The following is a 14,552-nucleotide window of genomic DNA, read 5'->3' as shown; positions in this document are numbered from 1 at the left end:
ACTACACTGACAGAACACGTCCCCCCGTGGTGCGCAAGCACAAAAGTGTGCAGCGACAGCCACACACAAATCGCCACACCTGAGCACTCAGTAAGTCATGGACACGCGCAGCTTCAGCATTCCCTCACACACAGTCGCCCAGGGTCACTTAAATGCCCATTCACGGTATCCCAGGTTATTACACAGTTCTGTGGGTACTCGGTCCTGTGGCCGTGGCCTCTGGTAGTGCAGCCATGATGTCGGGGCGTGCCTCGGGGCCCTCTGGGAAATGTAGTTCATTCAGCAAAGAGGCCGAGGCGCAAAGCGTCTGGGACTTGTGGTCCTCAGGGTCGAAATGACAAGCTGAGTCGCTAGTCTAGTTCCTTGCAGCTAGATGTTTCCCCAGCCGTTCCCGGGGTCCCGTGAGCGTCAGTCCGCGTCCCGCTCCGCCCCGCGGGGGATTCTGGGAGGCGACGTCGCGGGTCTCGGGTCTCTGGGCGGATTTCCAGAGCCAGGGACGCCGGGAGGTGAGTTGGGCCTGCCTGGCGCGAGAGCCAGAGATCAGGGCCGGGCTTGGGGTGGACCGGCAGGGATCGGGATGGGGACCAGGCAGGCGCCTCTGGGGAGACTCTGTGTCACCGTGTATGGCTGTGTGACAGTGTGTGTATGTGTGACAGTGTGAACTTCTGTGTCACACTGTGTGGTTGAACGCGGCTGTGATCATCTGTCTCTGGCATAGAACTGAGTCTGTGTTTCTGTGTGACTGTCTCTGCAGGTGTAATTGTGTTATTTGTGTATGGGTTTGTGAGAGACTGCAGGTGTGACATTGTGTGTGTGTGTGTGTCGCTGTGTGGATGTGTGTGTGACTGACCACTTGTCCCTGTGGATGTAACTGCGTTTGAAGGTGTGGTTATGTACCCATGATCCTTAGTCTGTGCAGGCATAATTTTGTATGAGTAATTGTGGCAGGATGTGTGACCTTGTGTGGTACATCACTGTGTATGAGATTGTGTGTGACTGTCTCTCTGTTGGAGTAATTGTGTATCATCTCTCTTTGTGTTAATGCCACTGTGTGTGTATGTGACATTATGTTTGCGATTGTGTGGCCATGTTTGTATGAGTATGATTGGGAGAGAATTTGTATGTGTAGGTCAGACCTAGTATGTGATTGTGAGACACAGAAAGATTAAAATTGCTCACCCACCTTCACACAGTTACTAAGTGACAGAACTGGGACTTTAGCCCAAGCTATTTAGCTCCAGAGTCTTTGCTTTTAATTTTTCAACTCTGTTGATCTTTTCCACATTGTGAGAGTGAAAAATGGGGGCCCTGGGTTCTGAGGGTGTTGGAGAGGATTGTCTGTGGTCTTGGCCCAGGACCTTCTGGACATGGAACTTAATTTGGATCTCTTCCTTCTGTATCCTTGTGAGTCACAGAACCTGGTCTAAAGACATTGTAGTGAGACCATCCTCACATTGGCTGCCTTTGGGGGAGGAAAGCCCAACCTTCCTGTCCTTAGGCCATCAATTTTGAGATTTTAGGTTTGTCTATGTCAAAACTCTTGCATGTTTAGTGCTGAGAGAGGCTAATCCATGGCTTTTTTTCTCACATACTAAGTGAACTCTAAGTTTGGTTCTGACTTTTTAATAAAGATGTTCTCATTTCCTTTTCAAATGTGTGTGTAACATCTAAATGGCAACAAGGGTGGCACTTCTCTGTGCCAGGAGTTGGCTCAGGCATTTTAACAATGAGGAAAGGTTCTGGCAGTTGGATTGATTTGCCCAAGGTCACCTAGCCAGGGAGGAAAGGACTAGAGAGTCATTGTGTGCCTGGGGACTATATAAAGCCCAAATCTTTTCCATCACCTTCTTTCAGAGACTGATGGTTTTTTCAAACCTGAAAAATATTCGTGATGCACAGCTATTTGAAACAGAAATTTAAAAGATGTTTCTTTTATGCAGATGCTACTTGGAGCTCCCCAATTCTGAAAAGACTTTGTTGATTTTCTTCTCAGGTTGCAAAGGCTTTTGTGGACAATTTCAGGCTGCATTGCACTAAGGAAATAAATAATTTTCTTGGAGATTGAGTTGACTAGTGCAGAGTAGCGCAGAATTAGGGGGTTGTATATCTTAAATTCTAAGTCAAACACAACTGTCTTTGTTTTCAGAGTGAAGAAATGTTGGCTCTGAGAAGACAAGGAACTTGTTTCAGGGTGTGCAGTTTCTTATTGGTTTGGTGTTGAAATTTGGCATGTTTACCTCAGGCTGAATTTCTGTGGAGAAATTAAGGTAACATCTTCTACCTCCAAATATGCTTCTCTAAAAAACACATAGCACTGATTTCTCAGGTTATGTTGATTATTTCCCATGCAAACACTCTGGTCTCTTGAAAGAGAATCAGTTTTTTTTGTTTGTTTTTGTTTTAAATATTTATTGTTGCTGTTGTACAGTCACTAAGTAGTGTCTGATTACTTGCGACCCCATGAGCTGCAGCACACCAGGCTTCCCTGTGTTCTTGACTAACTCCTGAAGTTTGCTCAAACTCATGTCTATTGATTGAGTGATGCCATCCCACCACCTCATCCTCTGTCGCCTGTTTCTCCTGCTGCTCTCAATCTTTCCTAGCATCAGTGTCTTTTCCAGTGAGTTGGCTGTTCACATCAGGTGGCCAAAGTCTTGGAGCGTCAGCTTCGGCATCAGTCCTTTCAATGAGTATTCAGGGTTGATTTTCTTGCAATCCATTGGACTCTCAGAGTCTTAATATTTATTTTGTTTATTTATTTGGCTGGGCCAAGTTGTAGTTGTGGCATGTGGGATCTAGTTCCCTGACAGAGATCGAACCCAGGCCCCCTACATTGGAAGTCCGAGTCTTAGCCACTTGACCATCAGGGAAATCTGGAGGACAAGTTTTTGAGTCACACTGCAGTTTGACTCTTGTGAATTTGAGTAAGCTGTCTAAGTTTTTTGAACCTCAGATTCACTTGATGGTAAAATGGGGATAATAATACCTACCTTTGCAGTTTTGTGAAGATTAAATAAGATAATGACATATACAATATGTGTAACATTGCTATTTATATTACGGGAGCCACACTGAGGTTTATTTATTTGTTTATCAAATCTGTTTTGAGCACTTGCAGTGGTTCTGGCATTATTCTAGCCCTGGAGATACACAGGGACTTCCCTGGTGGCTCAGACAGTAAAGAATCTGCCTGCAATGTGGGATACCTGGGTTCGATCCCTGGGTTGGGAAGATCCCCTGGAGGAGGGCATGGCAACCCACTCCAGCACTCTTGCCTGGAGAAGCCCCATGGACAGAGGTGCCTGGCAGGCTACAGTCCATGGGGTCACAAAGAACTGAGCAACTAAGCAACTGAGCAATTAAGCACAGCACAGAGATACACAGTGAACCCAATAAATCCTGGCTGTCTTAAATCTTGTACTATTATTTGGGAAGACAACAGAAGAAAAAGAAAGTAACATGTCCAGTAATGTTAAATGTTAAGAAGAAAAAGAAATCAAGATAAGGAAAAATAGTAACTGGGAAGGAGATTCTTTTTAGGTAAAATAGGGAGTTCCCTCCAATGTGATGCACAGACTGGTTCATTTAAGGAAACTAGGGACCATAAAGGGGCTCATGTAAGGAAACTAGGGACCATAAAGGGGCAGAAAACCTCTCTGTGAGTCTCAGATCAGCAGCATAGGGCTGCTGTTCCATTTTTGTTGTTGTTGTTGTTCTTATGACTCCCCCTTTTCAGGACTTTTTTCTCCAAAAGAGAAAATTGAAGAAGGAAGGAAGAATGGCTGTTGGACTGTGTAAAGCCATGTCACAGGTAAGTTGATGTTTTCACTTTGTTTTCAGAAATTCCATGTCATTTTTTAGGACTTTGGAGAGTCCCAGGTGGTCCGGTGAGCACTCTCTTCACTTCTCCCTCTCCACTGTTTGTTCAGATAATCCTTCTACAAAACATTTTGTATCTTTTTTTTTTTAAACTCAGTGTTGTGCTGAAATGTATAATGGAACAGAACATTTCATCTTTAGATGGATTGTGATTTGTTGTGTTGGAATGAAAGGATGGAGTGTGATTATCAAGTGCCCCCACCCCCTTTTTTTTTTTAAATCAAGTGCCCTTTTAACTAGGGAGGTCAAGGATTTTTTCGTTGTTGTTTTTTGGGTTTGTTTTTTTTTTTGGAAGTGACATTTAAGCAAAGAGAAACCTCAGTGAACATAGGGAGGAAGTTCTGTTGAGATCTGGGAAAGAGCTTTAAAAGTAGAAGGCGCAATGGGGTGGGGCAGGAGGGAAGTCCCAAGAGGGAGGAGATAAATGTATACAAATAGCTGATTCACTTCATTGTACAGCAGAAACTAAAAAAGTATTATAAAGCAATTAAATTCCAATTAAAAAAAGACAAAAAATGATAGAAGAATTAGCAAGTACAAAGTTACTGTGGTGGGAGCATGTTTGATGTATTTCAGGGATAGCAATAAGCCAGTATCACCAGAGGAGAATATGCATTGTGAGATTAGGGAAATAGCTGGGGACCAAATTAAGCAGGCTCCTGAAAGTCATGACCAGAGCTTTGATTTTTGTTCTAAGGGTGAAGGACAACCACTAGAGTGGCGGTGATATGATCTGATTTATATTTTAAAAGGAAGGAAAATCAAAAGCAAGGAAGTAAGAGTGGAAGCCTGGATCACGGTGGTGGCATTGGAGCTTGTGAGATTGGAGATAGGAAATATGGCATTTGATCAGGGTTTGGTTGTGGAGTGTGAGAGAAAGAAAGAAATGAATGACTACAAAGATTCTTGACCTGGGCAATTGTGTATATGGTCATGCTATTTACTGAGATGGGAACATGGGCTGGGATGAGATAAGAATCAAGATTTGAGTTCCAGATAAATTAGAGAGACTTGTTAGATATCCAAGTGGAGTATTGGTTATATATCTAGAGTTTAGGACTGGAGATGTGAATTTGAGAGTCATTAATGTATTTAAGGGCTTTCCCAGTGGCTCAGTGGTATAAGAATCCACCTGCAATGCAGAGAGACACAGGAGAAGATCCCTTGGAGGAGGGCATGGCAACCAATTCCAGTATTCTTGCTGGGAAAATCCCATGGACAGAGGAGCCTAGCAGGCTACAGTCCATGAGGTCACGGAGTTGGACATGACTGAACTGACTGAACACAGTGTAGTTAAAGCTATGGGACAGGTTGAGATTATCTTGAGGGTAGATTGTCGTGAATATAGGTAGGAAAGAGGTCTAGGGAGTGAGCTTAGGGCATTCAAAGACTGACAAAAGGCTGAGAAGAAGAGGAGGAACCAGCAAAAGAGACTGAGAAGGACTCATGTAGAAGGAAACCCAAAAGAGTATGTGGGTCCTGGGAGTCAAGAGGAGAAAGCATTTCAAAGAGGAGATGATCAACTGAGTTAAATTCTTCTGATAGAGATGGAGGAAGATGCTTGGACCGTTTGGAAGTACTTGGTAAACAAAAAATTTTTTCTTTTTCTTTTTTTTTGCCCATAACATATAGTATGTGGGATCTTAGTTCTTTGACCAGGGATTAAACTCACACCCCCTGCACTGGAAACATGGAGTCTTAACCACTGCACTATTCGGAAAGTCTAAAGAATTCTTTTTTTTTTTTTTAAATTTCAGGGTTTGGTGACCTTCAGGGATGTAGCTCTGAATTTTTCCCAAGAGGAATGGGAATGGTTGGACTCATCTCAGAAGGATTTGTACAGAGATGTCATGTTGGAGAACTACAGGAACTTGGTATGGCTTGGTAAGGATGTATACCCCCATAATTCAAATCTTTCCTATGAGGTGTATTAGTTTCCTCCATTGGGAATATCTAGGGCATCTGAAATGCTTAGCTGGATTCCTACTTCTTGTTCCCAGGAAATTATTCAAAGTATTTTCACAGAGTTATAAATGTAGTTCCTTTTGCTACTGAATGATGGTTTAGGATAGCAACATGAGTATGTCATGGGAATTTTTAAAATTGCAAATCATGGTGTCCTATTATAGACCTACAGTATCTGGGAATAGCCCCAATAGTCTGGTTTTAATGAGCCCTCCAGATGGTTCTGATGCTCATTAATATTTGAGAACCATTGTGATTTCTGATTCGGTAGGGTCTGGGTTGGGGCAGCCTAAGAATTTGCATTTGTTTGGTTACAAGACAATGGTTCTTTTCTGCTCTAATACTTTGAGAATTGCTGCTGTGACAGAAGCTTTGTCTTTCTCATCCTCCTTACAAGCTTCTTTTTATTCTCTGGCCCTTTCTCTAATATCCTTTCTTGCCTAGTGACCAAGGGATTGAGTCACTGGAACAGCAATAGCAAATGGATTTGTTTATCTGTCATTCTCTTGCTTGTTCTCATTTTTCTTCCCCTGTAAATAGGACTCTCCATTTCTAAGCCCAACATGATCTCCTTATTGGAACAAGGGAAGGAACCTTGGATGGTGGAGAGAGAGATGTCGGATGGTCAACATGCAGGTGAGTGACAGGGGACTGGGCAGGGAGGGCTGTTGTAAGGTGGCAGCCAGTGTGGTCATGAAAAGACTGCCCTGCTCTTGAGGAGGCTGCCCTGGGCATCAGCGGGTTGTTCCTGCTCTATTTCTGTCAAGTTATACTCTCAAGGATGTGTGCATGTGTGGTAAGTCACTTCAGTCATGTATGATTCTTTGTGATCCTGTGGACTGTAGCCTGCCAGGCTCCTCTGTCCATGGGATTCTCCAAGCAAGAATTCTGGAGTGGGTTGACATGCTCTCCTCCAGGGGATCTTCCCCACCCAGGAATCAAACCCATGTCTCTTGCATTTCAGGTGGATTCTTTACCACTGAGCCACTGGCAACCCCCTACCTCTACCTAAACCCTGAATCTTCTTCCTTTACACTTCTTTCCCCTTTATGGACAGAATTATATTCATTTTTAGATTTCTTTTTTTTTTCACTTCTAGATTTCTTTATAGAGTTTTTATCAAAGTTACACATGCACATTAGTTGAAGAGACAAGGATTCGCATCTAAGTATCCACTTACATGCAGATTTTTTCAATAAATACTACACAATTTGAGATTGGTTGAATCCATGGATGCTGAACTGAAGATTTGGAGGGCTGACTGTAAAGTTATGCCCCTAGCCCCTGCATTGTTCATGGGTCGGCTGTATAGGAAATCACTCCATATTAGCTCTTGGAGAGCTTCTTCATTTTTCTAATGGCTGCAGAATACCCCATTATGTGGATATTATGGTAATTTATTCAATACTATCTAGTATGTGGACATTTAGGATGTTTGCAGTAGTTTACAATTACAAACAGTGCTGCAATAACTAACCTTGTACATATGTATTTTCCTGTTGTTGAAGTGTTATTTTCAGTGTTGTTTCTTAGATGTAAGATTGCTAAGTAAGTGGATATGTAGTATTAGGAATTGCCAAATTCCTCCCCAAAAAAGTTGTACCAGCTTGCTTTCTGTATTAGTTTCTTATAGCTTCTGTAACAAATTACCATAAATTTGGTGGCTGAAAACAACACAGATTTATTATCTTTTAGCTCTGGAGGTCAGAAGTTGAAAATGGATCTTGCAGGGCTAAAATCAAAACATTAGCAGCCTGCTTTCCTTTTGAAGGCCCTTGGGCAGAATCTGTTTCTTGCCTTTTTTATGCTTTCTTTAGGGCCTTTACCCATCTTTTTATTTTCAACTGTGTAAAATCACTTTGATTTAAACGTGGGGTTTACAGGCAGTATAGAATTGAGTTTTACTTTGGGAACCAGTCTGGATATCATTTCAATTTAATAAGTGAAAGTCCAGCTACATTTTTGATATGTTTAGGCTTAATTCTGTGTATTATTTTATATTTTCTGATTTTTACAGTTTTTAAAAAAAACTTTCACTTGTCTGTTTTCCTAGCCTTTTTTTGGTCATGTAGTACTGTAGTTTTTATAATAATTAGATTTTTCTTTTGATCTGGTGTTTACCTTCATGTTTCTTTAAACAGTGTTTAAAGAAAAACATAAAGAGACCTTCATGTTTCTTTAAACAGTGTTTATTCCTTCTATTACTTGATTGGTCAGCTTTAAAAATTAGCCTTTGATTTTTTTTTACATTTTACAGATGAAAAAGGTAAGCTATCCTTCCTTCCTAAAAGGCTTCTTTGATAGCTCAATTGATAAAGAAGCTGCCTGCAATGCAGGAGATCCTGGTTTGATTCCTAGGTCGGGAAGATCCACTGGAGAAGGGATAGGCTACCCGTTCTAGTATTCTTGGGCTTCCATTGTGGCTCAGCTGGTGAAAGAATCTGCCTGCAATGCGGGAGACCCTGGCTTGATCCCTGGGTTGGGAAGATACTCTGGAGAAGGGAAAGGATACCCACTCCAGTATTCTGGCCTGGAGAATTCCATGGACTATATAGTCCATGGGGTCACAAAGAGTTGGACATGACTGAGCAACTTTCACTTTACAGATGAGTCAAAAAGTAGCCTTATTATATTCCTCACCTTCTCTTCCCAAATTTTGTTAGTTGTATGCTTTTTACATTGTCCAGGCATATTATATTTACATGTTCTGGTGGCTCAGATGGTAAAGAATCTGCTGGCAGTGCAGAAGATCCAGGTTCAATCCCTGGGTCAGGAAGATCCCCTGAAGAAGGAAATGGCAACCCACTCTAGGATTCTTGCCTGGAGAATTCCATGGGCAGAGGAGCCTGGCAGTTTACAGTCCATGGGGTCTCAAAGAGTCAAAGATGACTGAGCAACTAACACTTTCACTTTCTTTCACTTATTTTTCTGTTAAACTTATCCTAACTTTTCCTTTTGCTTTATTTCTGTAGCTGACTATATTTAGTGTTTTCCACTAGGTTCTTCTGTTGAAGTTTCTCTGGACATCTCTTGATTGACTGAAATCTGTTCTTTAGCAATTTCCTCAAAAAGAATTCATGCAAATGATGTCCCCTGAGCTCTACCTTGTTCATAGTTGACCATTCTTTTCTTAAGTTTCTTTTAGTGTATTGATATTGAATGTTGTTACAAAGAATCCTGATGTCAGCTTGATATTTCCCCTTTTGTATAAGTACCTTTATATTTTGTTCAGATCTGTTAGAAGTTTCTTTCATTTTAAAGTCATTTTAGTGGGGCATGTTTCAGTCTTGACAATTTTGGGTCACTTTTTCCTAGTAGGATATTCTCTTTCAGGATGGAGATTTGAGTTTTTATTTCAGGAAATATTTTTTTATTTTTTATTGATGAATTAAAAACCATGAAAGTATAGAGAATAATATAATATAGTAAAGGGTTTCCTACTGATGAACAATTTTTGTATTTCTCAATTGCTTACTTGGTTATGTGTATTATTCATTTAATATACTACCTGATTCAATTTTTGGTATTTAAAAATCTTGCCTTTTATCTATGAGACTGGTCTGATATAAGAACAGTGAAATAGGTCAATGTAACAATAAAGAAATTTAAAAAATACACCCATGTATATATAAGAATTTGGTATTTGATAAAAATAGCTTTTCAAATTAGTGGTACAAAAAGATTTTTGTAAAAGTTATGGATAATATTTGCATAATATTGGATTTTGGAAAAATCTTTCTTAAAATGACCGCAAAGCCAGACTATCATGAAAAGACTGGGAGATTTGAGTTCAAACTTTATCAGAAGCATTATAAATGAAGATGACATGTGACAATAAAAAGTGATGATTTGAGGGAGAAAAATACTTATAAAGCCTTACCACCTTATTTATGATGACTTATATAAACCACTTAAAAGAAGATGCCATTATAATTATTATTTTTTTATATTAAACTTTTTATTTTATTTTTCATTTATTTTTATTAGTTGGAGGCTAATTACTTTACAATATTGTAGTGGTTTTTGCCATACATTGACATGAATCAGCCATGGATTTACATGTGTTCCCCATCCCAATCCCCCCTTCCCACCTCCCTCCCCATCCAATCCCTCTGGGTCTTAGTGCACCAGCCCTGAGCACTTGTCTCACGCATCCAGCCTGGGCTGGTGATCTGTTTCACCCTTGATAGTATACTTGTTCCAATGCTATTCTCCAGTATAGTTAAAATATATGCAAAAATATGTAAAAGGTACAAAAATGTATATGAAAACGCTCAGTTTTCAGAGACTTGCAAATTAACACATTAATGAGGTACTCTTTACTTGTAGGGGCAAAGATTTTTAGAATGATGTTAGCCAGTGTGAATCAGTTTGAAGACATGTATTTCATGTTGCTGACAGGAATGTAAATTGATTTAAAAAAAAATCAGAACCACTACTTTCTCCCCTCTTTCCCTCAAGTAAATTCTTTAATTCCTTCTATAATGATTTTCTTTCTCCTTGCAAAGGTGAAAAGGAGACATTTGCTTTCTTGATATTTTTCAGACTGGGAGTCTTGGTATGAGATCAAAGCATTATCTCCAAAGTGGTACACTGATGAAGAGGAAATATCGCAGGGGGTGATAACAAAAAGACTTACAAGTTTTAGCCTTGAATGCTCCAGTTTCAGAGAAGCCTGGAAATATGAGGCTGAATTTGAGCAGCATCAAGGAAATCAGGAGAGGCATTTCAGGCAAGTGGCAACTCTTAAGGAAATCTCTGCTGTGAAAAGAGACAATGAATATAATCATTCTGAGAGAAACATTCTCTTGAAGTCAGTACTTTTAACACAACAGAGAGTTCCCCCAGTAGAGCAAGTACATAAGTTTGGTATTTTTAACAAAATGTTTCCCCCAAATTCAGTTCTAATTGAACATAAAAGACTGCGTGCCGGGAAGGAAGCTTTGATAGGCAATGAATGTGAAGAATTCAACCAGAGCACATACCTTAGTAAAGATGTAGAAATTTCTCCTGGGGAGAAATCTTATGAAAGTAATGATTTTTCAAACCTCTTAAGTTTCCACTCATTACTTAGTCAACATCAAGCAACTCATTTTGGAAAATCACCCCATGGATATGATGAGTATGGCGATGCCTTTAACTGTTACTCGTATTTTGCTCAACCTCAGAGAATTCACAGTAGAGAGAAACCATATGCATGCAATGACTGTGGCAAGGGCTTCAGCCATGACTTTTTTCTCAGTGAGCATCAGAGAACTCATATTGGGGAGAAACCATATGAATGTAAGGAATGTAACAAAGCTTTCCGACAGAGTGCACACCTTGCTCAACATCAGAGAATCCACACTGGAGAGAAACCCTTTGCGTGCAATGAATGTGGGAAGGCCTTTAGCCGTTATGCCTTCCTTGTTGAACATCAGAGAATTCACACAGGAGAGAAACCATATGAATGTAAGGAATGTAACAAAGCCTTCAGACAGAGCGCACACCTTAATCAACATCAGAGAATTCACACTGGAGAGAAACCCTATGAATGTAATCAATGTGGAAAAGCCTTCAGCAGACGCATAGCCCTTACTCTGCATCAGAGAATTCATACAGGAGAGAAACCCTTTAAATGTAACGAATGTGGGAAGACCTTTGGCTATCGCTCACACCTTAATCAACATCAGAGAATTCACACCGGTGAAAAGCCCTATGAGTGCATCAAGTGTGGGAAGTTTTTTAGGACTGACTCACAACTTAATCGACATCATAGAATTCATACTGGAGAGAGGCCTTTTGAATGTAGTAAATGTGGGAAAGCCTTCAGTGATGCTTTAGTTCTAATTCATCATAAAAGAAGTCATGCAGGAGAGAAACCCTATGAATGTAACAAATGTGGGAAGGCCTTCAGTTGTGGCTCATACCTTAATCAACATCAGAGAATTCATACTGGAGAGAAACCCTACGAATGCAATGAGTGTGGGAAGGCTTTCCATCAGGTCTTGTCCCTTAGGCTACACCAGAGAATTCATGCCGGAGAAAAACCCTATAACTGTGATGAATGTGGGAACAATTTTAGCCGTGCTTCAACCCTTAGACGACATCAGAAAATTCATAATAGAAAAACTCTCTGATTATGTGTAATAAGAAAACATGTAGTCACCACTTGGTCCTTATTAAATAAATATCAATGAATTCTTCAGCTAGTAATTCTACTAATATGAATGTAGTAAATATGGAAAAGTCTCCAATTCACAAGCATCCCTTATTTGAAATAACCTGAGTAGTAGCCATCTATTACTTTTGGATCTGTTGTATGCCGCATTTGAGACTTAACTCATCCTCAGTGCATATCATTCTGATGAAATTATTTAATCAGGGAGAGCAGTGATCTATTATTTTCCTCAACCTAACTAGAAATGAGGGGTTTTCAGATGCCCTATCTAGACCAGTAGAGCCCTAGGAAGATACTGTTATGGGTAATGAGAAAAGATCTTTTCTTTCCATGCACCTCTCCCCCACTGGAATTGCAAATGTCAAGGATTTGATAAAAACTCACCAGTAGCCTTTCTGTTACCACAACAACATCCTCATATTTCTGTCTATTATCTCCAATCCCAAGATAAATCGAATACAAAGGAATTGGAGATAATAGAAATATGAGGATGTTGTTTGATCTGGATCCAGTCATGTCTGAAACCTACGCCATCTTTGACATTTTCATTTTTGTAATCCAATAAATTTTCTCTTTTTTTGCTTCAGTTAATTTGAGTTTTTGCCTCTTGGAATTAGAGTCCTAACGTGTATATCCCATGTTTGCTACACATGTGAAAAGGCCTTAAATCTTTTATATGGCATAATTATTTATCCTGAGGAGAAGCCTCATAACAAGTATATGAAAGTTAAATACACACCCTTCGTAAAGCTGAAAGAATTGTTATGTTTTATTTGTTGATAAAAAACTAATCTAGTATTTGTTTCACACTAAGAATTTTTAAAAATTCACGTAATAAAACTTATTACCAGGCTTTCTCCTAGGTAATTAAAATCATTTGTGGCAGGGACTTGCTATAGACCTTTAAAGGAGTATTGGGGGACTTCCCTGGTGGTCCAGTGGTTGAGAGTCCACTTTCTAATACAGAGAATGTGTGTTTGATCCCTAGTTGAGGAACTAAGATCCCACATGCCATGAGATAACTAAGTCAGCATACCTCAACTGGAGAGCCTGTATGCTGCAACTATGAAACCCATGCCTCTGGAGCCTGTGCACCACAACGAAAGATCCTGCATGTCACAATAAAAATTAAAAAAAAATTTTTTTTTATTTTTGGCTATATTGGGTCTTCATTGCTGTGTGAGGGCTTTCTCTAGTTGCAGTGAGTGGGGGCTACACTTTGTTGAGGTGCTCCGGCTTATTGTGATGACCTCTCTTACTGCCGAGCACAGGCTCTAGTTGTGTGGGCTTCAGTAGTTGTGGCTCACAGGCTCAGTAGTTGTGGCACAGGGGCTTAGTCACTCTGAGGCGTGTGGAATCTTCTTGGAGCGGGATGGAACCCATGTCCCCTGCGTTGGCAGGTGGATTCACTGTTGTTATTTTTGGGCAGGAGAATTTTTATCCATTGCACCAGCAAGGAACTCTAATGAAATATTTTTAAAAAATAAAGATTAGCCAGCTAAGAGAACAGTGGATCTTTCAGTTTAATGAATGTCTCTTCCATCTTACAGGGATTATTTGATTTTCTACTTTCAGCCTGGATTTAAACATTATATGATAGAATATAATAAGATAGAATTGTAAATGAAGTCTTCTTTTGTAGGTGGGTTGTAAACTTGGTTTAAGAAGCTTATGGGTAACTTGTTTGAAACTGGAGATATTAGGTAAGACATTGCTGGCAGAAAGAATGAGGCATTTTCAACTAATGGTTAAAGTAAAGCAGTTGGAGCCTAAAATTTTTAGAGTGTGAATCATTTCTATTTAGAGTAACGAGGAACAGAAAGGTGTGGGGAATATATTCCTGTTTTATCTGAGTGGATATATGAAGGTAAACTTTGATATGGAGACCTTGCCACTTTGAACAGTTAGAACCAGCTAGATTCTTGGGCATTGTCTGGAGAGATCTATAAAAATAGATCAGGAAAATGAATTATGAAGAAGTGAGAGATTCACATGTGTATGTATATGCATGGAGTGAAACAACTATTAATGCAATAATTTAATAGTCAAATTATAATCAGTTCGGTTCAGTTTAGTCTCTCAGTCGTGTGCGACTCTTTGCAACCCCATGAACCACAGCACACCAGGCCTCCCTGCCATCACCAACTCCCGGAGTCCACCCAAACCCATGTCCATTGTGTCAATAATACCATCTAACCATCTCATCCTCTGTCGTCCCCTTCTCCTCCTGCCCTCAATCTTTCCCAGCATCAGGGTCTTTTCAAATGTCAACTCTCTGCATCAGGTGGCCAAAGTATTGGAGTTTCAGCTTCAACATCAGTCCCTTCAATGAACACCCAGGACTGATCTCCTTTAGGATGGACTGGTTGGATCTCCTTGCAGTCCAGGGGACTCTCAAGAGTCTTCTCCAACACCACAGTTGAAAAGCATCAATTCTTCAGCGCTCAGCTTTCTTTATGGCCCAACTCTCACATCCATACATGACTACTAGAAAAACCATAGCCTTAACTAGACAGACCTTTGCTGGCAAAGTAATGTCTCTTCTTTT

The 14,552-nt window shown here is 40.2% G+C and overlaps 1 protein-coding gene across 6 annotated transcripts; it reads left to right on the top strand.

Moving 5' to 3' along the window:
• Positions 1 to 309: 309 nt before the first annotated feature.
• On the top strand, positions 310 to 12,754 carry ZNF527 (zinc finger protein 527). 6 transcript variants are annotated; one of them, XM_043437361.1, is made up of 6 exons: positions 310 to 506; positions 2,147 to 2,267; positions 3,737 to 3,811; positions 5,637 to 5,753; positions 6,385 to 6,480; positions 10,390 to 12,754. In XM_043437361.1, exons 4-6 carry the CDS (start codon positions 5,684 to 5,686, stop codon positions 11,961 to 11,963), a joined length of 1,740 nt encoding a protein of 579 aa, XP_043293296.1. In that variant the 5' UTR covers positions 310 to 506; positions 2,147 to 2,267; positions 3,737 to 3,811; positions 5,637 to 5,683; the 3' UTR covers positions 11,964 to 12,754. The 6 variants fall into 6 exon arrangements, with proteins under 6 accessions (XP_043293296.1, XP_043293294.1, XP_043293295.1 ...); XM_043437359.1 differs by having other exon boundaries at positions 5,637 to 5,763; XM_043437360.1 differs by lacking the exon at positions 310 to 506 and adding an exon at positions 532 to 1,404 and having other exon boundaries at positions 5,637 to 5,763.
• Positions 12,755 to 14,552: the final 1,798 nt, after the last annotated feature.

This window comes from Cervus canadensis, chromosome 18 (genome assembly GCF_019320065.1).
Source record: "Cervus canadensis isolate Bull #8, Minnesota chromosome 18, ASM1932006v1, whole genome shotgun sequence".
Lineage (NCBI taxonomy): Eukaryota > Metazoa > Chordata > Mammalia > Artiodactyla > Cervidae > Cervus > Cervus canadensis.
This window is presented reverse-complemented; position numbering and strand designations above follow the sequence as displayed.